We start from the raw sequence: 26,636 nt of genomic DNA, 5'->3' as shown, positions 1-26,636 counted from the left end.
AGAGTCAGGTATATGACAAAGAACACAGCACTCTGTTAAACAACAAAAGCACATGTTAGATACGGTTTGTCATAAGCCAACATTGTACAGTAAAGAGAGAGAGGCTCAGGCTTCTCAACTGCACACCGTTAAGTAAAAAAGAAACCAAAAAACAGAAGTTGAATTTCAATGCTTACACAAAACATAGCCTTTAGGGTTGGTACAGATTTTTAACAGTCAAATTCAAATGAAGCACTTTTATTTCAGATGGTTGCCCTCATGATGGGAAGTGGAGAGAAAAACTTGCCATTTAATTTGTGTTACACACTTGACTAAGCAAGACTCCAGTCAGTGTGTTGGAATGATACGTTTCTTTACTGGCATTCTGCAAATTAGATATACAGACGTAGCTGTGTTATTTACACGTTTTTGTCTCGTCACTTTAGACCGGAAACTATGTCTTTTTCTCTTAGTTAAATACAAATGACAAAATACAGCATCCATAACATAAAACATCAATAAATCATACAAAACATGAATACTCCTCTCCCCTCTTTAGCGTCACTAACAGAATTCACAGGTTGGTAGAAGTGATTCAATCTTCTTAGATTATAGAATGTACTTCAAACACAGACAATTTACACCTGAAACAGCACCACAGGGCACAACCGCTAGCAAGAGTTAGCCACAATTAGCATAGATGCTAACGTTTATCACCTTGCTCTCAAAACATTCACAGGCGGAATTACAAACGGCCAACTATATTCCCACCCTCCTTAACATACCCTATGACAGCATGTGTGTTTACTCAACCCATGTTGTCCTGCTTACCTGCACACGTAGCTGTGTTATTTACACCTTTTTGTCTCGTCACTGTAGACCGGAAACTCTTATAGTATAGTATAGCTACCAGATAAGCATTGTGACAATTACAACAAAATATCTCTCATCATGCTGAGCACACACGGTGAAACTGGCACCATTTAACATAGAAACAAGCAACAGACACTTAGTTTACAGCATGAAGTCAATACTAGAAGGAATGTCACCCTGGAACACACACACACACACACACACACACAGGACCAACTAAGCCACAGGTAGGTAAAGCTGGACTAAAACGTGGGGCACTACACCCAAGTCAACTGAAACACTGCCTCTTTCCCAACAGGGCAAAAGCCTCAACCAGATGCAGGTGCAGGCATTGCATTGTCATCTCATCACTTAACAAAGGGACAGTCAGGCACCCAGAAATGTCCCAGCCTTTTATACACAATCAACAGAGCAAACGTCTTGGCTCAGCAGCGACACACACACACACACACACACACACACACACACACTGCTACAGGCCGAGAATGAGAAAACACGTTCACCAACAAGGGAATCAAATGCACACCTCTCAGTGCTCAACTCAAGTCAAACTCTGCTTTGAAAAATCCAACAATAACATCCAATAAACATGTAGCATCAACTCACTACAGGCTCACCATGAGGCAAACAAACAGAAACGCCATCAATACAACCACAATGCTGCCCAAAAGGCCACTCCACTCACCTCTCTGCAGCTGCCATGTGGTGCAGTTTGAGGAAGTGGTGTAAATCCCCAAGACGCCACAGGGCGGCGCCAGAGACACAGCACAACAGCGTGTGTCAGGTCCAAACAACTCATTGCTTGGAATTCTGGCCAGCCTTGTGTCTGGTACCGACACCTGACACCAGCCTTGTGTCTTGTCCATTCTTGTACTGACACTGCCACTGCCACTGACACCTGACACTGACACTGGCACACGCACGCTAATCTACAGCCATCAGACGCAGCTACACATGTATCACAGGTGGCCTATGACTCGTGGTGGCACGAACATTTGCATCCTGGATGTGTTTGGAGCAGCAGCAGCTGCAGCTCTCTTGTCTGTGCAAAAAGTGCACCGGAAGCAGCAATCCGCTCACATTTCACCACATCAATGGAGCCAGAGAGCAACTCTGAGCAGGACTGTTGCATTCTGGGTAGAGGCAATGATATGGACCAAAGTGAGGCATTTTGGCCCTCTTTCACACTGCTAAGCGGCTGTACTGGTTTCACAACATGTTTTGAGAGTCAAGAGACGGTGCAGAGAATGTTTCTTTTTAAAGGGCTGGTGCAATATCACATCCTATTGGACTATGTTTCTTTTTTTGATGGATAAGGATAGTGGCATTCAATGTTAAATGTAGTTTGATTCCACTGTGTGTGTGTGTGTGTGTGTGTGTGTGTGTGTGTGTGTGTGTGTGTGTGTGTGTGTGTGTGTGTGTGTGTGTGTGTGTGTGTGTGTCTGTGTGTCTGTGTGTGTCTGTGTGTCTGTGTGTGTATGCGTATGTATGCGTGTGTGTATTGGGTGAATGTAGGCACATTGTAAAGCGCTTTGGATAAAAGCGTTTTACCAGGCTAGTCCACCAGCCCCCCCATGGCGTCGGGGGCCAGACCGTCACGCAGAACCAAATGAAATGTGAGTTCACGTGACGGACTGGTTCACCAGGCTAGTGATGCACAGGTACCTGTGGGACTGGCCTGAAAAGGTATAAAGCAGCGGACATCGCTGCTCTCTACAGGCAGGGAGGGAGGAGTACAGCTGTGCACATGACAGCAGATTAGAACGTTAGATTGTGTGTGAAACATGTCAACTTGTGTCATGTATACTCTTTCTTTTGGGGGGGGGGGGGGGGGCATCGGATCCTGGATCTTCTGTGTGGGTAGGGGAGTGAATTGTCATTTTGGGTCTCACGTTTGTTAATCTCCTTTACACTTGATGATCATCTCTAAAGCATTAAGCCAAATGATTTAATTATGTTGACACTAATTATTGGTTTGTGAACTACTCCAAAGATAATGGACAATGTTACTGTATCTTTCATTCTTGGGGGTTATGCACATTTTGGACATTTGAAATACTTGTATTTTATAATAATAGCATTGTTGTACATTGCAGTTGTTTTTTCCAACACAGCAATCCTTGCGGTTATTTGGACGAATAGAAGCTTACATGAACCTATGTATCTGTTTCTGTGCAGCCTGTTTGTCAATGAACTGTATCGTTCTGCAGCGATTTTTCCATTCCTTCTGGTTCAGCTGATCTCTGACACTCACACAGTTTCTGTCCCATGGTGTTTTTTGCAGATGTTCTGTCTATACTCATATGGAGGTACGCAGCTTCTCACTTTAACCTTCATGTCTTATGACCGATACCTTGCTATCTGTCATCCTCTACAATATAATACACACATGACATCTAACAAGGTGGCTGTATTTATTGTTGTGACATGGTTGTACGCTGCTCTCATAACCCTGATCAATCTATCCTTGAGTCTGCGTTTGACACTGTGTGGAAACTTCATCAATGATTGGAAGTGTGCCAACTATCTCATCGTCAAGCTGGCATGCTCACGCTCTGACACCAGAGTCAATAACATTTTTGGTCTCTTTAACCTTTGTCTAACCAACTGTGTCCCTGTAATTCCCATCCTTTTTTGTTACATGAAGATTCTTTACATTTGTTTTGCTGGTTCAAAAGAGACCAGGCAGAAAGCTCTTAGTACCTGTGCTCCTCAGCTGGTTTCCTTTCTCTGCTATTCCTTTGCTTGCATCTTTTTGATAGGTATCAAAAAGAGTTGACCAGAGGAGTTGGCCCCATGTGTTGAAATATGGTATATTTGTGTATGCTCAGACATGGGTGAATGTTTTAATGCTTTTAAATCCTATCATGTATGGAATGGGGCTGTCCAAAATACAAGGCATATGTAAAAGTCTGGTCTATTGTTACATACTGGCTCGTTCCAGGGTTCCTGTGTAAGTGTGATAAGTCTGGAAGACTACTGGAAACCAAATCTGTAAATACAAATACTATTTTGTAGTCTTGAAATGTGTGTGTGGCCCACTATCATTTTCTTTATTTGGGTTGTGGTCTGGTGAAACAAAAGTTCAGTAAATTCACAGAATTTAAACAAAATATGAATATGTTGGCTAATTTTTTTTTCTTTCTCTTTTCTCATTTTCTAGGGTGAGTGTAGCCAGTGTAAATAAATACAACATCATTTCATGTTTTTCTTCTTTCTGTATTTTCCCTATAATTAATCCATAATGTCATGCCTCTTTCCAGTTAACTTGACACATACATCTGATAGATGCACCTGGCAAGGGGGAGGCCAGGCTTCACTGTGCAATATGCCCTAACCCGACATATTACACACTACATCTTCTAAATGCAACTGGGATACATCATCAGTGATGTAACCTGGGGTCGTTGGGTGTTTGGGGTCTCACAACATCATACACACTCGCCCAGGTGACCCAGCTGAGGCTAATTACGCCTCGGCTTGTATCCCAGCAGCAGCCACTCACGGATCTGACCACTTAATCTTCCTCTGCAATGTTGCTAGAGGACGGGTCCAAGAAACCCCAATCCACTGCTGTGGAACTACTCCGCACGGACCAGAACATCAGTGCATGGAGAGTCGAGGCACTGTGGTTCTCCCGGCCGAGCTTCTCCTTCGACAGTTTAATAGAAACTTAAAAGTTCCTTTCAAGGTAATCAGGAAATTACAGATTTTTATTTATTTATTCCACTTCTTGTATAATATCTTACCATCTCCCATGTTTACAATGAGATGTCAAACTATTAATAACCATGTTCATATTATTTTATAGTAATCATTCTAATCAAAATATACCCAAAGTCAGATTTTTACATGGACCTATGTATCTGTTACTGTGCAGCCTGTTGTTTGTAAATTAACTGTATGGTTCAGTGTTGTTTCCATTCCTTCTCCTTCAGATAATCTCTGACACTCACAGTTTCTGCTTCATGATGTTTCTGTTTGTTTACTCTTATGCATGTGCTGAGTTTTGCCACTTAGCCCTCATGTCTGATGACAGCTACCTTCTTATCTGTTGTCCTCCACAATATAATACACATGTACACGCATGCACACACACACACACACACACACACACACACACACACACACACACACACACACACACACACACACACACACACACACACACACATTTCCAAATACACACATATCCTTGATATAAGCCCAAAATACCCTGCGCCCCAGCCAATATTCATACCGTTTGTGACCATTTATGACAATGAAACGATGAAGAAACCTAATTGACCCGAAATGGTCTAGGACTGCACAAGGACAATGCGGGCGGGAAAAGTTGTGTGATTTTTTGAGACTTTATTTTAATACTTAATCACCCTGATGTGGTTATTTTGTTGATTTGTAGTCGTTTGTTCATAAATTCTATTATTTTGCTTTGACATCTGTTCCACAGTTTGATAATGCCTTCACCACTGCTGTGAAATAAATTTGATTTTGAAACAGTCGTCTTGCTTGTGTTGTTATTTAGCCTTTCGGAGGCTAGGCTATTGCATGTTAAATCAACACATTTCATTAAACCTACAACAAGACCAATTTTAGGTGGTGACCTGACAATCTGTCCCAAATATTCCTATTTTCATATTATGGCCATGACACACAAACACATGCACACCTGCTAATTCAGCACCATGGACAGGTTAATGATACTGTAATATGAAAGATAAATTTGTACAGGATTCTCTCTGAATAAATCAGTCGGATCAACTTTATTATTACACGGCTTTGTTGAATACTTAATTCTGAAAGGGCAATCACATCACAATGAGCTGGGAGCGTAATGTGACCTCTAGTGCTGTCTCAATGCAGGCCAGAGGTCATACGTCATGTGACCTCTAGTGCTGCATCCATGCAGGTCAGAGGTCATACGTTACTGATCAGCCAACCTGGATGCTTTGTTACTATTATACTCCACAGTAGCATTAAGAGAGACAGTTGTTTTCTGTACAACCATCAGCCATGATTTTGGCACGGCTCTAATTTGCGTCTGCGACAGGTGCCGTGAACGTTTCCGCATCCCGGCCGAGAATTGCATCCCCAACATATTTCGGGGCTGCTTTAACTTAGAAATCAGGGAGTTCACGTCTACCAGACAATTATATCACTTTGAAACAGTTACATTTCTGTATGAATCATTACAATATGCTCCTGTGAGGTGGGGATGCTGCCGGCGCTGGGGTGCAAAACTCGGCATAACACTTGGCGGATGGCGCAAGGCGGACTGCTATCTTCCCTGCCTTATGGCACGCGCAAACAGGTGTGCAAGCGCTATTAGAGGATAGCACCTGTCAGACGATAGAGCCCCTTGTGTCTGATTATTGCACCTGAGCTTCTTCCCTTCTTGGAGTGTTGCTCGCTACCAGCGCTGACTTTTACAGAGTCAGGTATATGACACAGAACACACAGCACTCTGTTAAACAACAAAAGCACATGTTAGATACGGTTTGTCATAAGCCAACATTGTACAGTAAAGAGAGAGAGAGGCTCAGGCTTCTCAACTGCACACCGTTAAGTAAAAAAGAAACCAAAAAACAGAAGTTGAATTTCAATGCTTACACAAAACATAGCCTTTAGGGTTGGTACAGATTTTTAACAGTCCAATTCAAATGAAGCACTTTTATTTCAGATGGTTGCCCTCATGATGGGAAGTGGAGAGAAAAACTTCTTATTTAATTTGTGTTACACACTTGACTAAGCAAGACTCCAGTCAGTGTGTTGGAATGATACGTTTCTTTACTGGCATTCTGCAAATTAGATATACAGACGTAGCTGTGTTATTTACACGTTTTTGTCTCGTCACTGTAGACCGGAAACTATGTCTTTTTCTCTTAGTTAAATACAAATGACAAAATACAGCATCCATAACATAAAACATCAATAAATCATACAAAACATGAATACTCCTCTCCCCTCTTTAGCGTCACTAACAGAATTCACAGGTTGGTAGAAGTGATTCAATCTTCTTAGATTATAGAATGTACTTCAAACACAGACAATTTACACCTGAAACAGCACCACAGGGCACAACCGCTAGCAAGAGTTAGCCACAATTAGCATAGATGCTAACGTTTATCACCTTGCTCTCAAAACATTCACAGGCGGAATTACAAACGGCCAACTATATTCCCACCCTCCTTAACATACCCTATGACAGCATGTGTGTTTACTCAACCCATGTTGTCCTGCTTACCTGCACACGTAGCTGTGTTATTTACACCTTTTTGTCTCGTCACTGTAGACCGGAAACTCTTATAGTATAGTATAGCTACCAGATAAGCATTGTGACAATTACAACAAAATATCTCTCATCATGCTGAGCACACACGGTGAAACTGGCACCATTTAACATAGAAACAAGCAACAGACACTTAGTTTACAGCATGAAGTCAATACTAGAAGGAATGTCACCCTGGAACACACACACACACAGGACCAACTAAGCCACAGGTAGGTAAAGCTGGACTAAAACGTGGGGCACTGACTACACCCAAGTCAACTGAAACACTGCCTCTTTCCCAACAGGGCAAAAGGCTCAACCAGATGCAGGTGCAGGCATTGCATTGTCATCTCATCACTTAACAAAGGGACAGTCAGGCACCCAGAAATGTCCCAGCCTTTTATACACAATCAACAGAGCAAACGTCTTGGCTCAGCAGCGACACACACACACACACACACACACACACACACACACACACACACACACACACACACACACACTGCTACAGGCCGAGAATGAGAAAACACGTTCACCAACAAGGGAATCAAATGCACACCTCTCAGTGCTCAACTCAAGTCAAACTCTGCTTTGAAAAATCCAACAATAACATCCAATAAACATGTAGCATCAACTCACTACAGGCTCACCATGAGGCAAACAAACAGAAACGCCATCAATACAACCACAATGCTGCCCAAAAGGCCACTCCACTCACCTCTCTGCAGCTGCCATGTGGTGCAGTTTGAGGAAGTGGTGTAAATCCCCAAGACGCCACAGGGCGGCGCCAGAGACACAGCACAACAGCGTGTGTCAGGTCCAAACAACTCATTGCTTGGAATTCTGGCCAGCCTTGTGTCTGGTACCGACACCTGACACCAGCCTTGTGTCTTGTCCATTCTTGTACTGACACTGCCACTGCCACTGACACCTGACACTGACACTGGCACACGCACGCTAATCTACAGCCATCAGACGCAGCTACACATGTATCACAGGTGGCCTATGACTCGTGGTGGCACGAACATTTGCATCCTGGATGTGTTTGGAGCAGCAGCAGCTGCAGCTCTCTTGTCTGTGCAAAAAGTGCACCGGAAGCAGCAATCCGCTCACATTTCACCACATCAATGGAGCCAGAGAGCAACTCTGAGCAGGACTGTTGCATTCTGGGTAGAGGCAATGATATGGACCAAAGTGAGGCATTTTGGCCCTCTTTCACACTGCTAAGCGGCTGTACTGGTTTCACAACATGTTTTGAGAGTCAAGAGACGGTGCAGAGAATGTTTCTTTTTAAAGGGCTGGTGCAATATCACATCCTATTGGACTATGTTTCTTTTTTTGATGGATAAGGATAGTGGCATTCAATGTTAAATGTAGTTTGATTCCACTGTGTGTGTGTGTGTGTGTGTGTGTGTGTGTGTGTGTGTGTGTGTGTGTGTGTGTGTGTGTGTGTGTGTGTGTGTGTGTGTGTGTGTCTGTGTGTCTGTGTGTGTCTGTGTGTCTGTGTGTGTATGCGTATGTATGCGTGTGTGTATTGGGTGAATGTAGGCACATTGTAAAGCGCTTTGGATAAAAGCGTTTTACCAGGCTAGTCCACCAGCCCCCCCATGGCGTCGGGGGCCAGACCGTCACGCAGAACCAAATGAAATGTGAGTTCACGTGACGGACTGGTTCACCAGGCTAGTGATGCACAGGTACCTGTGGGACTGGCCTGAAAAGGTATAAAGCAGCGGACATCGCTGCTCTCTACAGGCAGGGAGGGAGGAGTACAGCTGTGCACATGACAGCAGATTAGAACGTTAGATTGTGTGTGAAACATGTCAACTTGTGTCATGTATACTCTTTCTTTTGGGGGGGGGGGGGGGGCATCGGATCCTGGATCTTCTGTGTGGGTAGGGGAGTGAATTGTCATTTTGGGTCTCACGTTTGTTAATCTCCTTTACACTTGATGATCATCTCTAAAGCATTAAGCCAAATGATTTAATTATGTTGACACTAATTATTGGTTTGTGAACTACTCCAAAGATAATGGACAATGTTACTGTATCTTTCATTCTTGGGGGTTATGCACATTTTGGACATTTGAAATACTTGTATTTTATAATAATAGCATTGTTGTACATTGCAGTTGTTTTTTCCAACACAGCAATCCTTGCGGTTATTTGGACGAATAGAAGCTTACATGAACCTATGTATCTGTTTCTGTGCAGCCTGTTTGTCAATGAACTGTATCGTTCTGCAGCGATTTTTCCATTCCTTCTGGTTCAGCTGATCTCTGACACTCACACAGTTTCTGTCCCATGGTGTTTTTTGCAGATGTTCTGTCTATACTCATATGGAGGTACGCAGCTTCTCACTTTAACCTTCATGTCTTATGACCGATACCTTGCTATCTGTCATCCTCTACAATATAATACACACATGACATCTAACAAGGTGGCTGTATTTATTGTTGTGACATGGTTGTACGCTGCTCTCATAACCCTGATCAATCTATCCTTGAGTCTGCGTTTGACACTGTGTGGAAACTTCATCAATGATTGGAAGTGTGCCAACTATCTCATCGTCAAGCTGGCATGCTCACGCTCTGACACCAGAGTCAATAACATTTTTGGTCTCTTTAACCTTTGTCTAACCAACTGTGTCCCTGTAATTCCCATCCTTTTTTGTTACATGAAGATTCTTTACATTTGTTTTGCTGGTTCAAAAGAGACCAGGCAGAAAGCTCTTAGTACCTGTGCTCCTCAGCTGGTTTCCTTTCTCTGCTATTCCTTTGCTTGCATCTTTTTGATAGGTATCAAAAAGAGTTGACCAGAGGAGTTGGCCCCATGTGTTGAAATATGGTATATTTGTGTATGCTCAGACATGGGTGAATGTTTTAATGCTTTTAAATCCTATCATGTATGGAATGGGGCTGTCCAAAATACAAGGCATATGTAAAAGTCTGGTCTATTGTTACATACTGGCTCGTTCCAGGGTTCCTGTGTAAGTGTGATAAGTCTGGAAGACTACTGGAAACCAAATCTGTAAATACAAATACTATTTTGTAGTCTTGAAATGTGTGTGTGGCCCACTATCATTTTCTTTATTTGGGTTGTGGTCTGGTGAAACAAAAGTTCAGTAAATTCACAGAATTTAAACAAAATATGAATATGTTGGCTAATTTTTTTTTCTTTCTCTTTTCTCATTTTCTAGGGTGAGTGTAGCCAGTGTAAATAAATACAACATCATTTCATGTTTTTCTTCTTTCTGTATTTTCCCTATAATTAATCCATAATGTCATGCCTCTTTCCAGTTAACTTGACACATACATCTGATAGATGCACCTGGCAAGGGGGAGGCCAGGCTTCACTGTGCAATATGCCCTAACCCGACATATTACACACTACATCTTCTAAATGCAACTGGGATACATCATCAGTGATGTAACCTGGGGTCGTTGGGTGTTTGGGGTCTCACAACATCATACACACTCGCCCAGGTGACCCAGCTGAGGCTAATTACGCCTCGGCTTGTATCCCAGCAGCAGCCACTCACGGATCTGACCACTTAATCTTCCTCTGCAATGTTGCTAGAGGACGGGTCCAAGAAACCCCAATCCACTGCTGTGGAACTACTCCGCACGGACCAGAACATCAGTGCATGGAGAGTCGAGGCACTGTGGTTCTCCCGGCCGAGCTTCTCCTTCGACAGTTTAATAGAAACTTAAAAGTTCCTTTCAAGGTAATCAGGAAATTACAGATTTTTATTTATTTATTCCACTTCTTGTATAATATCTTACCATCTCCCATGTTTACAATGAGATGTCAAACTATTAATAACCATGTTCATATTATTTTATAGTAATCATTCTAATCAAAATATACCCAAAGTCAGATTTTTACATGGACCTATGTATCTGTTACTGTGCAGCCTGTTGTTTGTAAATTAACTGTATGGTTCAGTGTTGTTTCCATTCCTTCTCCTTCAGATAATCTCTGACACTCACAGTTTCTGCTTCATGATGTTTCTGTTTGTTTACTCTTATGCATGTGCTGAGTTTTGCCACTTAGCCCTCATGTCTGATGACAGCTACCTTCTTATCTGTTGTCCTCCACAATATAATACACATGTACACGCATGCACACACACACACACACACACACACACACACACACACACACACACACACACACACACACACACACACACACACACACACACATTTCCAAATACACACATATCCTTGATATAAGCCCAAAATACCCTGCGCCCCAGCCAATATTCATACCGTTTGTGACCATTTATGACAATGAAACGATGAAGAAACCTAATTGACCCGAAATGGTCTAGGACTGCACAAGGACAATGCGGGCGGGAAAAGTTGTGTGATTTTTTGAGACTTTATTTTAATACTTAATCACCCTGATGTGGTTATTTTGTTGATTTGTAGTCGTTTGTTCATAAATTCTATTATTTTGCTTTGACATCTGTTCCACAGTTTGATAATGCCTTCACCACTGCTGTGAAATAAATTTGATTTTGAAACAGTCGTCTTGCTTGTGTTGTTATTTAGCCTTTCGGAGGCTAGGCTATTGCATGTTAAATCAACACATTTCATTAAACCTACAACAAGACCAATTTTAGGTGGTGACCTGACAATCTGTCCCAAATATTCCTATTTTCATATTATGGCCATGACACACAAACACATGCACACCTGCTAATTCAGCACCATGGACAGGTTAATGATACTGTAATATGAAAGATAAATTTGTACAGGATTCTCTCTGAATAAATCAGTCGGATCAACTTTATTATTACACGGCTTTGTTGAATACTTAATTCTGAAAGGGCAATCACATCACAATGAGCTGGGAGCGTAATGTGACCTCTAGTGCTGTCTCAATGCAGGCCAGAGGTCATACGTCATGTGACCTCTAGTGCTGCATCCATGCAGGTCAGAGGTCATACGTTACTGATCAGCCAACCTGGATGCTTTGTTACTATTATACTCCACAGTAGCATTAAGAGAGACAGTTGTTTTCTGTACAACCATCAGCCATGATTTTGGCACGGCTCTAATTTGCGTCTGCGACAGGTGCCGTGAACGTTTCCGCATCCCGGCCGAGAATTGCATCCCCAACATATTTCGGGGCTGCTTTAACTTAGAAATCAGGGAGTTCACGTCTACCAGACAATTATATCACTTTGAAACAGTTACATTTCTGTATGAATCATTACAATATGCTCCTGTGAGGTGGGGATGCTGCCGGCGCTGGGGTGCAAAACTCGGCATAACACTTGGCGGATGGCGCAAGGCGGACTGCTATCTTCCCTGCCTTATGGCACGCGCAAACAGGTGTGCAAGCGCTATTAGAGGATAGCACCTGTCAGACGATAGAGCCCCTTGTGTCTGATTATTGCACCTGAGCTTCTTCCCTTCTTGGAGTGTTGCTCGCTACCAGCGCTGACTTTTACAGAGTCAGGTATATGACACAGAACACACAGCACTCTGTTAAACAACAAAAGCACATGTTAGATACGGTTTGTCATAAGCCAACATTGTACAGTAAAGAGAGAGAGAGGCTCAGGCTTCTCAACTGCACACCGTTAAGTAAAAAAGAAACCAAAAAACAGAAGTTGAATTTCAATGCTTACACAAAACATAGCCTTTAGGGTTGGTACAGATTTTTAACAGTCCAATTCAAATGAAGCACTTTTATTTCAGATGGTTGCCCTCATGATGGGAAGTGGAGAGAAAAACTTCTTATTTAATTTGTGTTACACACTTGACTAAGCAAGACTCCAGTCAGTGTGTTGGAATGATACGTTTCTTTACTGGCATTCTGCAAATTAGATATACAGACGTAGCTGTGTTATTTACACGTTTTTGTCTCGTCACTGTAGACCGGAAACTATGTCTTTTTCTCTTAGTTAAATACAAATGACAAAATACAGCATCCATAACATAAAACATCAATAAATCATACAAAACATGAATACTCCTCTCCCCTCTTTAGCGTCACTAACAGAATTCACAGGTTGGTAGAAGTGATTCAATCTTCTTAGATTATAGAATGTACTTCAAACACAGACAATTTACACCTGAAACAGCACCACAGGGCACAACCGCTAGCAAGAGTTAGCCACAATTAGCATAGATGCTAACGTTTATCACCTTGCTCTCAAAACATTCACAGGCGGAATTACAAACGGCCAACTATATTCCCACCCTCCTTAACATACCCTATGACAGCATGTGTGTTTACTCAACCCATGTTGTCCTGCTTACCTGCACACGTAGCTGTGTTATTTACACCTTTTTGTCTCGTCACTGTAGACCGGAAACTCTTATAGTATAGTATAGCTACCAGATAAGCATTGTGACAATTACAACAAAATATCTCTCATCATGCTGAGCACACACGGTGAAACTGGCACCATTTAACATAGAAACAAGCAACAGACACTTAGTTTACAGCATGAAGTCAATACTAGAAGGAATGTCACCCTGGAACACACACACACACAGGACCAACTAAGCCACAGGTAGGTAAAGCTGGACTAAAACGTGGGGCACTGACTACACCCAAGTCAACTGAAACACTGCCTCTTTCCCAACAGGGCAAAAGGCTCAACCAGATGCAGGTGCAGGCATTGCATTGTCATCTCATCACTTAACAAAGGGACAGTCAGGCACCCAGAAATGTCCCAGCCTTTTATACACAATCAACAGAGCAAACGTCTTGGCTCAGCAGCGACACACACACACACACACACACACACACACACACACACACACACACACACACACACACACACTGCTACAGGCCGAGAATGAGAAAACACGTTCACCAACAAGGGAATCAAATGCACACCTCTCAGTGCTCAACTCAAGTCAAACTCTGCTTTGAAAAATCCAACAATAACATCCAATAAACATGTAGCATCAACTCACTACAGGCTCACCATGAGGCAAACAAACAGAAACGCCATCAATACAACCACAATGCTGCCCAAAAGGCCACTCCACTCACCTCTCTGCAGCTGCCATGTGGTGCAGTTTGAGGAAGTGGTGTAAATCCCCAAGACGCCACAGGGCGGCGCCAGAGACACAGCACAACAGCGTGTGTCAGGTCCAAACAACTCATTGCTTGGAATTCTGGCCAGCCTTGTGTCTGGTACCGACACCTGACACCAGCCTTGTGTCTTGTCCATTCTTGTACTGACACTGCCACTGCCACTGACACCTGACACTGACACTGGCACACGCACGCTAATCTACAGCCATCAGACGCAGCTACACATGTATCACAGGTGGCCTATGACTCGTGGTGGCACGAACATTTGCATCCTGGATGTGTTTGGAGCAGCAGCAGCTGCAGCTCTCTTGTCTGTGCAAAAAGTGCACCGGAAGCAGCAATCCGCTCACATTTCACCACATCAATGGAGCCAGAGAGCAACTCTGAGCAGGACTGTTGCATTCTGGGTAGAGGCAATGATATGGACCAAAGTGAGGCATTTTGGCCCTCTTTCACACTGCTAAGCGGCTGTACTGGTTTCACAACATGTTTTGAGAGTCAAGAGACGGTGCAGAGAATGTTTCTTTTTAAAGGGCTGGTGCAATATCACATCCTATTGGACTATGTTTCTTTTTTGGATGGATAAGGATAGTGGCATTCAATGTTAAATGTAGTTTGATTCCACTGTGTGTGTGTGTGTGTGTGTGTGTGTGTGTGTGTGTGTGTGTGTGTGTGTGTGTGTGTGTGTGTGTGTGTGTGTGTGTGTGTGTGTGTCTGTGTGTCTGTGTGTGTATGCGTATGTATGCGTGTGTGTATTGGGTGAATGTAGGCACATTGTAAAGCGCTTTGGATAAAAGCGTTTTACAATGTGCCTATATAAATGATTATGAGATTGAGAACATTTTATTATGATTATGAGATTGAGAACGTAGCTGGTCATCAGCAATGGGCAGTATGCAATATGTAATATATCGTAGATACGCACACAGAGACAGAGTTGGCAAGAGTAACAGCTTGAGAACCAGGAGTTGCTCAGAGCGAAAGCTGAACGAGAGGCCCAAAGGGCAGTAGAGGACACCGATCATCAGAAACGCTTAGGCAAGGCTTTTGGTGATGAAGTCAGCTTCTTCCACATATGGTCCCCAGGTGACCCAGAAAGCTGACTTATACCCTCATGAAAGGGCTTACCCTACCGACACTCTCAGTGACAGAGGACGTGACACCACTAAACTGAGAGTTTCTAGGGAGCTGGCTGGATCCGGAGGCCGTGAATAAGTGAGGGAACAGGTCCTCTGGGGCCAAAGGGGCCTCAGGGGCCTCAGGGGCCATCAGGTTGAGCCCCGCGGCCTGTCAGAGGGTCGCGGACCGTAGGTTCAATCCTGACGGCCTTTAAAAGGACCATGGACCTCATGTTGAATGCCTGCGGCACTGTGTGTATGTGTGTGTGCCCAGCCTCTCTGTCACCACATGTCTGTCGGTCGCACCCTCCCGTCCATTCCCTCCCATGTTAAAAACACCGTGTTCGAACCCGGATGGCAAAAAATCTACAAAAGATATGGGAAAGTTGAACACACGCGATGGATTCCTCACCCAGCTTAACGATGGAATGGCGTCTACATGTGAGTATGTGGGAGGAGATGTGCGCTGAAAAAGATACCTGCCTCAAATTGCTCCTCGAGGGACTAATAAAGTATTTTGAATTGAATTGAACAGAACATACTATGACTGAATAAAATAATTCTGTTTGCTCCCCAAACCCATTTTTCAGTTATTTTTGCTCCAATGTAAACTTCAGACAGTGAAAAGTTAGCAGTAAGAAAGAATCCCAAAGTGCCTGAGTCAGAGTTGTTTAGCCTGGATGAATATGTGATGCACTAGCACCAGGGGGCCAGACCGTCACGCAGAACCAAATGAAATGTGAGTTCACGTGACGGGCTGGTTCACCAGGCTAGTGATGCACAGGTACCTGTGGGACTGGCCTGAAAAGGTATAAAGCAGCGGACATCGCTGCTCTCTACAGGCAGGGAGGGAGGAGTACAGCTGTGTACATGACAGCAGATTAGAACGTTAGATTGTGTGTGAAACATGTCAACTTGTGTCATGTATACTCTTTCTTTTGGGGGGGGGGGGGCATCGGATCCTGGATCTTCTGTGTGGGTACGGGAGTGAATTGTCATTAGGTTTGTGAACTACTCCAAAGATAATGGACAATGTTACTGTATCTTTCATTCTTGGGGGTTATGCACATTTTGGACATTTGAAATACTTGTATTTTATAATAATAGCATTGTTGTACATTGCAGTTGTTTTTTCCAACACAGCAATCCTTGTGGTTATTTGGATGAATAGAAGCTTACATGAACCTATGTATCTGTTTCTGTGCAGCCTGTTTGTAAATGAACTGTATCGTTCTGCAGCGATTTTTCCATTCCTTCTGGTTCAGCTGATCTCTGACACTCACACAGTTTCTGTCCCATGGTGTTTTTTGCAGATGTTCTGTCTATACTCATATGGAGGTACGCAGCTTCTCACTTTAGCCTTCATGTCTTATGACCGATACCTTGCTATCTGTCATCCTCTACAATATAATACACACATGACATCTAACAAGGTGGCTGTATTTATTGTTGTGACATGGTTGTACGCTGCTCTCATAACCCTGATCAATCTATCCTTGAGTCTGCGTTTGACACTGTGTGGAAACTTCATCAATGATTGGAAGTGTGCCAACTATCTCATCGTCAAGCTGGCATGCTCACGCTCTGACACCAGAGTCAATAACATTTTTGGTCTCTTTAACCTTTGTCTAACCAACTGTGTCCCTGTAATTCCCATCCTTTTTTGTTACATGAAGATTCTTTACATTTGTTTTGCTGGTTCAAAAGAGACCAGGCAGAAAGCTCTTAGTACCTGTGCTCCTCAGCTGGTTTCCTTTCTCTGCTATTCCTTTGCTTGCATCTTTTTGATAGGTATCAAAAGAGTTGACCAGAGGAGTTGGCCCCATGTGTTGAAATATGGTATATTTGTGTATGCTCAGACATGGGTGAATGTTTTAATGCTTTTAAATCCTATCATGTATGGAATGGGGCTGTCCAAAATACGAGGCATATGTAAAAGTCTGGTCTATTGTTACATACTGGCTCGTTCCAGGGTTCCTGTGTAAGTGTGATAAGTCTGGAAGACTACTGGAAACCAAATCTGTAAATACAAATACTATTTTGTGTGTGGCCCACTATCATTTTCTTTATTTGGGTTGTGGTCTGGTGAAATAAAAGTTCAGTAAATTCACAGAATTTAAACAAAATATGAATATGTTGGCTCATTTTTTTTTATTTCTCTTTTCTCATTTTCTAGGGTGAGTGTAGCCAGTGTAAATAAATACAACATCATTTCATGTTTTTCTTCTTTCTGTATTTTCCCTATAATTAATCCATAATGTCATGCTTCTTTCCAGTTAACTTGACACATACATCTGATAGATGCACCTGGCAAGGGGGAGGCCAGGCTTCACTGTGCAATATGCCCTAACCCGACATATTACACACTACATCTTCTAAATGCAACTGGGATACATCATGAGTGATGTAACCTGGGGTCGTTGGGTGTTTGGGGTCTCACAACATCATACACACTCGCCCAGGTGACCCAGCTGAGGCTAATTACGCCTCGGCTTGTATCCCAGCAGCAGCCACTCACGGATCTGACCACTTAATCTTCCTCTGCAATGTTGCCAGCGGACGGGTCCAAGAAACCCCAATCCACTGCTGTGGAACTACTCCGCACGGACCAGAACATCAGTGCATGGAGAGTCGAGGCACTGTGGTTCTCCCGGCCGAGCTTCTCCTTCGACAGTTTAATAGAAACTTAAAAGTTCCTTTCAAGGTAATCAGGAAATTACAGATTTTTATTTATTTATTCCACTTCTTGTATAATATCTTACCATCTCCCATGTTTACAATGAGATGTCAAACTATTAATAACCATGTTCATATTATTTTATAGTAATCATTCTAATCAAAATATACCCAAAGTCAGATTTTTACATGGACCTATGTATCTGTTACTGTGCAGCCTGTTGTTTGTAAATTAACTGTATGGTTCAGTGTTGTTTCCATTCCTTCTCCTTCAGATAATCTCTGACACTCACAGTTTCTGCTTCATGATGTTTCTGTTTGTTTACTCTTATGCATGTGCTGAGTTTTGCCACTTAGCCCTCATGTCTGATGACAGCTACCTTGCTATCTGTTGTCCTCCACAATATAATACACATGTACACGCATGCACATGCGGGGGCACGCACACACACACACACACACGCACGCACGCACGCACGCACGCACGCACGCACACGCGCGCGCGCGCACGCACGCACGCACACACACACACACACACACACACACACACACACACACACACACACACACACACACATTTCCAAATACACACATATCCTTGATATAAGCCCAAAATACCCTGCGCCCCAGCCAATATTCATACCGTTTGTGACCATTTATGACAATGAAACGATGAAGAAACCTAATTGACCCGAAATGGTCTAGGACTGCACAAGGACAATGCGGGCGGGAAAAGTTGTGTGATTTTTTTAGACTTTATTTTAATACTTAATCACCCTGATGTGGTTATTTTGTTGATTTGTAGTCGTTTGTTCATAAATTCTATTATTTTGCTTTGACATCTGTTCCACAGTTTGATAATGCCTTCACCACTGCTGTGAAATAAATTTGATTTTGAAACAGTCGTCTTGCTTGTGTTGTTATTTAGCCTTTCGGAGGCTAGGCTATTGCATGTTAAATCAACACATTTCATTAAACCTACAACAAGACCAATTTTAGGTGGTGACCTGACAATCTGTCCCAAATATTCCTATTTTCATATTATGGCCATGACGCACAAACACATGCACACCTGCTAATTCAGCACCATGGACAGGTTAATGATACTGTAATATGAAAGATAAATTTGTACAGGATTCTCTCTGAATAAATCAGTCGGATCAACTTTATTATTACACGGCTTTGTTGAATACTTAATTCTGAAAGGGCAATCACATCACAATGAGCTGGGAGCGTAATGTGACCTCTAGTGCTGTCTCCATGCAGGCCAGAGGTCATACGTCATGTGACCTCTAGTGCTGCATCCATGCAGGTCAGAGGTCATACGTTACTGATCAGCCAACCTGGATGCTTTGTTACTATTATACTCCACAGTAGCATTAAGAGAGACATTTGGCACGGCTCTAATTTGCGTCTGCGACAGGTGCCGTGAACCTTTCCGCATCCCGGCCGAGAATTGCATCCCCAACATATTTCGGGGCTGCTTTAACTTAGAAATCAGGGAGTTCACGTCTACCAGACAATTATATCACTTTGAAACAGTTACATTTCTGTATGAATCATTACAATATGCTCCCGTGAGGTGGGGATGCTGCCGGCGCTGGGGTGCAAAACTCGGCATAACACTTGGCGGATGGCGCAAGGCGGACTGCTATCTTCCCTGCCTTAAGGCACGCGCAAACAGGTGTGCAAGCGCTATTAGGGGATATCACCTGTCGGACGATAGAGCCCCTTGTGTCTTATTATTGCACCTGAGCTTCTTCCCTTCTTGGAGTGTTGCTCGCTACCAGCGCTGACTTTTACAGAGTCAGGTATATGACAAAGAACACAGCACTCTGTTAAACAACAAAAGCACATGTTAGATACGGTTTGTCATAAGCCAACATTGTACAGTAAAGAGAGAGAGGCTCAGGCTTCTCAACTGCACACCGTTAAGTAAAAAAGAAACCAAAAAACAGAAGTTGAATTTCAATGCTTACACAAAACATAGCCTTTAGGGTTGGTACAGATTTTTAACAGTCAAATTCAAATGAAGCACTTTTATTTCAGATGGTTGCCCTCATGATGGGAAGTGGAGAGAAAAACTTGCCATTTAATTTGTGTTACACACTTGACTAAGCAAGACTCCAGTCAGTGTGTTGGAATGATACGTTTCTTTACTGGCATTCTGCAAATTAGATATACAGACGTAGCTGTGTTATTTACACGTTTTTGTCTCGTCACTTTAGACCGGAAACTATGTCTTTTTCTCTTAGTTAAATACAAATGACAAAATACAGCATCCATAACATAAAACATCAATAAATCATACAAAACATGAATACTCCTCTCCCCTCTTTAGCGTCACTAACAGAATTCACAGGTTGGTAGAAGTGATTCAATCTTCTTAGATTATAGAATGTACTTCAAACACAGACAATTTACACCTGAAACAGCACCACAGGGCACAACCGCTAGCAAGAGTTAGCCACAATTAGCATAGATGCTAACGTTTATCACCTTGCTCTCAAAACATTCACAGGCGGAATTACAAACGGCCAACTATATTCCCACCCTCCTTAACATACCCTATGACAGCATGTGTGTTTACTCAACCCATGTTGTCCTGCTTACCTGCACACGTAGCTGTGTTATTTACACCTTTTTGTCTCGTCACTGTAGACCGGAAACTCTTATAGTATAGTATAGCTACCAGATAAGCATTGTGACAATTACAACAAAATATCTCTCATCATGCTGAGCACACACGGTGAAACTGGCACCATTTAACATAGAAACAAGCAACAGACACTTAGTTTACAGCATGAAGTCAATACTAGAAGGAATGTCACCCTGGAACACACACACACACACACACACACACAGGACCAACTAAGCCACAGGTAGGTAAAGCTGGACTAAAACGTGGGGCACTACACCCAAGTCAACTGAAACACTGCCTCTTTCCCAACAGGGCAAAAGCCTCAACCAGATGCAGGTGCAGGCATTGCATTGTCATCTCATCACTTAACAAAGGGACAGTCAGGCACCCAGAAATGTCCCAGCCTTTTATACACAATCAACAGAGCAAACGTCTTGGCTCAGCAGCGACACACACACACACACACACACACACACACACACACTGCTACAGGCCGAGAATGAGAAAACACGTTCACCAACAAGGGAATCAAATGCACACCTCTCAGTGCTCAACTCAAGTCAAACTCTGCTTTGAAAAATCCAACAATAACATCCAATAAACATGTAGCATCAACTCACTACAGGCTCACCATGAGGCAAACAAACAGAAACGCCATCAATACAACCACAATGCTGCCCAAAAGGCCACTCCACTCACCTCTCTGCAGCTGCCATGTGGTGCAGTTTGAGGAAGTGGTGTAAATCCCCAAGACGCCACAGGGCGGCGCCAGAGACACAGCACAACAGCGTGTGTCAGGTCCAAACAACTCATTGCTTGGAATTCTGGCCAGCCTTGTGTCTGGTACCGACACCTGACACCAGCCTTGTGTCTTGTCCATTCTTGTACTGACACTGCCACTGCCACTGACACCTGACACTGACACTGGCACACGCACGCTAATCTACAGCCATCAGACGCAGCTACACATGTATCACAGGTGGCCTATGACTCGTGGTGGCACGAACATTTGCATCCTGGATGTGTTTGGAGCAGCAGCAGCTGCAGCTCTCTTGTCTGTGCAAAAAGTGCACCGGAAGCAGCAATCCGCTCACATTTCACCACATCAATGGAGCCAGAGAGCAACTCTGAGCAGGACTGTTGCATTCTGGGTAGAGGCAATGATATGGACCAAAGTGAGGCATTTTGGCCCTCTTTCACACTGCTAAGCGGCTGTACTGGTTTCACAACATGTTTTGAGAGTCAAGAGACGGTGCAGAGAATGTTTCTTTTTAAAGGGCTGGTGCAATATCACATCCTATTGGACTATGTTTCTTTTTTGGATGGATAAGGATAGTGGCATTCAATGTTAAATGTAGTTTGATTCCACTGTGTGTGTGTGTGTGTGTGTGTGTGTGTGTGTGTGTGTGTGTGTGTGTGTGTGTGTGTGTGTGTGTGTGTGTGTGTCTGTGTGTCTGTGTGTCTGTGTGTGTATGCGTATGTATGCGTGTGTGTATTGGGTGAATGTAGGCACATTGTAAAGCGCTTTGGATAAAAGCGTTTTACAATGTGCCTATATAAATGATTATGAGATTGAGAACATTTTATTATGATTATGAGATTGAGAACGTAGCTGGTCATCAGCAATGGGCAGTATGCAATATGTAATATATCGTAGATACGCACACAGAGACAGAGTTGGCAAGAGTAACAGCTTGAGAACCAGGAGTTGCTCAGAGCGAAAGCTGAACGAGAGGCCCAAAGGGCAGCAGAGGACACCGATCATCAGAAACGCTTAGGCAAGGCTTTTGGTGATGAAGTCAGCTTCTTCCACATATGGTCCCCAGGTGACCCAGAAAGCTGACTTCATGAAAGGGCTTACCCTACCGACACTCTCAGTGACAGAGGACGTGACACCACTAAACTGAGAGTTTCTAGGGAGCTGGCTGGATCCGGAGGCCGTGAATAAGTGAGGGAACAGGTCCTCTGGGGCCAAAGGGGCCTCAGGGGCCTCAGGGGCCATCAGGTTGAGCCCCGCAGCCTGTCAGAGGGTCGCGGACCGTAGGTTCAATCCTGACGGCCTTTAAAAGGACCATGGACCTCATGTTGAATGCCTGCGGCACTGTGTGTATGTGTGTGTGCCCAGCCTCTCTGTCACCACATGTCTGTCGGTCGCACCCTCCCGTCCATTCCCTCCCATGTTAAAAATACCGTGTTCGAACCCGGATGGCAAAAAATCTACAAAAGATATGGGAAAGTTGAACACACGCAATGGATTCCTCAACCAGCTTAACGATGGAATGGCGTCTACGTGTGAGTATGTGGGAGGAGATGTGCGCTGAAAAAGATACCTGCCTCAAATTGCTCCTCGAGGGACTAATAAAGTATTTTGAATTGAATTGAACAGAACATACTATGACTGAATAAAATAATTCTGTTTGCTCCCCAAACCCATTTTTCAGTTATTTTTGCTCCAATGTAAACTTCAGACAGTGAAAAGTTAGCAGTAAGAAAGAATCCCAAAGTGCCTGAGTCAGAGTTGTTTAGCCTGGATGAATATGTGATGCACTAGCACCAGGGGGCCAGACCGTCACGCAGAACCAAATGAAATGTGAGTTCACGTGACGGGCTGGTTCACCAGGCTAGTGATGCACAGGTACCTGTGGGACTGGCCTGAAAAGGTATAAAGCAGCGGACATCGCTGCTCTCTACAGGCAGGGAGGGAGGAGTACAGCTGTGTACATGACAGCAGATTAGAACGTTAGATTGTGTGTGAAACATGTCAACTTGTGTCATGTATACTCTTTCTTTTGGGGGGGGGGGGGGCATCGGATCCTGGATCTTCTGTGTGGGTACGGGAGTGAATTGTCATTAGGTTTGTGAACTACTCCAAAGATAATGGACAATGTTACTGTATCTTTCATTCTTGGGGGTTATGCACATTTTGGACATTTGAAATACTTGTATTTTATAATAATAGCATTGTTGTACATTGCAGTTGTTTTTTCCAACACAGCAATCCTTGTGGTTATTTGGATGAATAGAAGCTTACATGAACCTATGTATCTGTTTCTGTGCAGCCTGTTTGTAAATGAACTGTATCGTTCTGCAGCGATTTTTCCATTCCTTCTGGTTCAGCTGATCTCTGACACTCACACAGTTTCTGTCCCATGGTGTTTTTTGCAGATGTTCTGTCTATACTCATATGGAAATACGCAGCTTCTCACTTTAACCTTCATGTCTTATGACCGATACCTTGCTATCTGTCATCCTCTACAATATAATACACACATGACATCTAACAAGGTGGCTGTATTTATTGTTGTGACGTGGTTGTACGCTGCTCTCATAACCCTGATCAATCTATCCTTGAGTCTGCGTTTGACACTGTGTGGAAACTTCATCAATGATTGGAAGTGTGCCAACTATCTCATCGTCAAGCTGGCATGCTCACGCTCTGACACCAGAGTCAATAACATTTTTGGTCTCTTTAACCTTTGTCTAACCAACTGTGTCCCTGTAATTCCCATCCTTTTTTGTTACATGAAGATTCTTTACATTTGTTTTGCTGGTTCAAAAGAGACCAGGCAGAAAGCTCTTAGTACCTGTGCTCCTCAGCTGGTTTCCTTTCTCTGCTATTCCTTTGCTTGCTGCTTTTTGATAGGTATCAAAAGAGTTGACCAGAGGAGTTGGCCCCATGTGTTGAAATATGGTATATTTGTGTATGCTCAGACATGGGTGAATGTTTTAATGCTTTTAAATCCTATCATGTATGGAATGGGGCTGTCCAAAATACGAGGCATATGTAAAAGTCTGGTCTATCGTTACATACTGGCTCGTTCCAGGGTTCCTGTGTAAGTGTGATAAGTCTGGAAGACTACTGGAAACCAAATCTGTAAATACAAATACTATTTTGTAGTCTTGAAAAGTGTGTGTGGCCCACTATCATTTTCTTTATTTGGGTTGTGGTCTGGTGAAACAAAAGTTCAGTAAATTCACAGAATTTAAACAAAATATGAATATGTTGGCTAATTTTTTTTTATTTCTCTCTTCTCATTTTCTAGGGTGAGTGTAGCCAGTGTAAATAAATACAACATCATTTCATGTTTTTCTTCTTTCTGTATTTTCCCTATAATTACCGTAAATTCCGGACTATAAGCCGCGGCTTTTTTCCCGTTTTTTGGCCCCTGCGGCTTATATAACGGTGCGTCTTATCTATGGATTTTTTCAGAAAAAAAAAAAAAAAAAAAAAAAAAACTCTCTTTTTTAGCACTCTTTCTAACTATAAATCCACTTCTGTTTTAATTTCCTCTCTTGCCCTCTTTTCACCACACCGCGGACACTGTGTGCACTGTCGAAATAAACAAAGGTGTTGTGTTATGTTGTTTTGTTGAAATGTTACGGTAATACGGTAAATGGGAGCTTCCTCAAACAGCCAACAATCCCCTCTGTGCGTGAACCCTTACATATGGTAATTACGGTAAGCAAAGTTCATCAGCCCGGAATCACAACAAGACAAGCAGTCTCTCTCTCACTTACCATGGGGAAGGTACGCAGAAAGTCACACGACGCAGCTTTCAAGCTGAAAGCAGTCGAACTCGCACTAAAAGAAACAAACAGAGCAGCAGCGCGTATCCTGGGCATCGATGAGTCAATGGTGAGACGTTGGAAGCAGCAGCAGCAGGAACTGTCTCAGTGTAATAAGACAAAAAAGTCCTTCAGAGGCCACAAAAGCAGATGGCCGGAACTTGAAGATTCCCTTGAGGACTGGGTGTTGACCCAGAGAGGAGACGGCCGAGACGTTTCCACGGTGCAGATCCGACTGAAGGCCAAAACAATCGCCACCGAGATGAAAATTGAACATTTCAGAGGTGGGCCATCTTGGTGCTACCGATTCATGAGACGAAAGGGACTGTCCGTCCGGGGGAGAACTACTGAACAACTCCCTCCCGACTACCAGGAGAAAATCACAAACTTCGGCGAATTCACACAAAGGAAGATCACGGAATATTATAGGAGTGTGAAAACATCCACAATCACCAACGGGTTCCAAAACGCTGGACTGCTGCGGGATGAAAAGGATGACGCCGCCACAGCTGGCGCTGAGGGCCGTCAGAGGCTTCAGAGGCTGTTCGATGCCGACAGTGATGAAGAGGAGTTCGTTGGTTTTGAGTGACAATGAAGGAGAGAGGAGAGTGGTTGACGAAGCCACCCTGAACCTGTTCGTTTCCGACACTGAAGATGAGGACTTTGGTGGTTTCAGTACGCAGGAAGAAGAGGAAGACGAGGATTAGTGACTTGACTTCTCTGGTTACAGGTTTGCTGCACATATACGGTAGCCTATTGTTGTGTGATTTTGTCTGGGGATTAGTGACCTGACTTTTGTTTTGTTTTGTTGAAATGTTAATAAATGGGAGCTTCCCCAAACAGCGATCTCTTTCCCGACATTCCTCTCTGTGCACGAACCCTTTCACATGGTAATTAAACATCAAAACACCCGCGGCTTATAGTCCGGTGCGGCTTATAGAAGAAAAAAATAGTCAATTTTGGTCCCGCGGCTTATAGACCGGTGCGTCTTATAGTCCGGAATTTACGGTAATCCATAATGTCATGCTTCTTTCCAGTTAACTTGACACATACATCTGATAGATGCACCTGGCAAGGGGGAGGCCAGGCTTCACTGTGCAATATGCCCTAACCCGACATATTACACACTACACCTTCTAAATGCAACTGGGATACATCATGAGTGATGTAACCTGGGGTCGTTGGGTGTTTGGGGTCTCACATCATACACACTCGCCCAGGTGACCCAGCCGAGGCTACTTACACCTCGGCTTGTATCCCAGCAGCAGCCACTCACGGATCTGACCACTTAATCTTCCTCTGCAATGTTGCCAGCGGACGGGTCCAAGAAACCCCAATCCACTGCTGTGGAACTACTCCGCACGGACCAGAACATCAGTGCATGGAGAGTCGAGGCACTGTGGTTCTCCCGGCCGGGTTTCTCCTTCGACAGTTTAATAGAAACTTAA

The 26,636-nt window shown here is 43.5% G+C and overlaps 4 protein-coding genes across 4 annotated transcripts; all 4 read left to right on the top strand.

Moving 5' to 3' along the window:
- Positions 1-2,848: 2,848 nt before the first annotated feature.
- On the top strand, positions 2,849-3,631 carry LOC310799998 (olfactory receptor 10H2-like; the record flags this gene model as incomplete). Its single annotated transcript, XM_083662599.1, has 1 exon — positions 2,849-3,631. One exon carries the CDS (start codon positions 2,849-2,851, stop codon positions 3,629-3,631), a length of 783 nt encoding a protein of 260 aa, XP_083518725.1.
- Positions 3,632-9,151: 5,520 nt separating this feature from the next.
- On the top strand, positions 9,152-9,934 carry LOC310799997 (olfactory receptor 10H2-like; the record flags this gene model as incomplete). Its single annotated transcript, XM_083662598.1, has 1 exon — positions 9,152-9,934. One exon carries the CDS (start codon positions 9,152-9,154, stop codon positions 9,932-9,934), a length of 783 nt encoding a protein of 260 aa, XP_083518724.1.
- A 6,396-nt stretch (positions 9,935-16,330) lies between these two features.
- On the top strand, positions 16,331-17,995 carry LOC310799996 (olfactory receptor 10H1-like; the record flags this gene model as incomplete). Its single annotated transcript, XM_083662597.1, has 2 exons — positions 16,331-17,096; positions 17,862-17,995. 2 exons carry the CDS (start codon positions 16,331-16,333, stop codon positions 17,993-17,995), a joined length of 900 nt encoding a protein of 299 aa, XP_083518723.1.
- Positions 17,996-23,499: 5,504 nt separating this feature from the next.
- LOC310800280 (olfactory receptor 10H1-like) lies at positions 23,500-26,636 on the top strand (the record flags this gene model as incomplete). The annotated part of the gene is made up of 2 exons (XM_083662853.1): positions 23,500-24,265; positions 26,503-26,636. The coding sequence occupies 2 exons, from the start codon at positions 23,500-23,502 to the stop codon at positions 26,634-26,636; spliced, it is 900 nt and encodes a 299-aa protein (XP_083518979.1).

This window comes from Poromitra crassiceps, assembly GCF_964638095.1.
Source record: "Poromitra crassiceps genome assembly, chromosome: 29".
NCBI classification, from domain to species: domain Eukaryota; kingdom Metazoa; phylum Chordata; class Actinopteri; order Beryciformes; family Melamphaidae; genus Poromitra; species Poromitra crassiceps.
The sequence above is the reverse complement of the archived record's forward strand: the minus strand, read 5'-3'. Positions and strand labels throughout refer to the sequence as shown.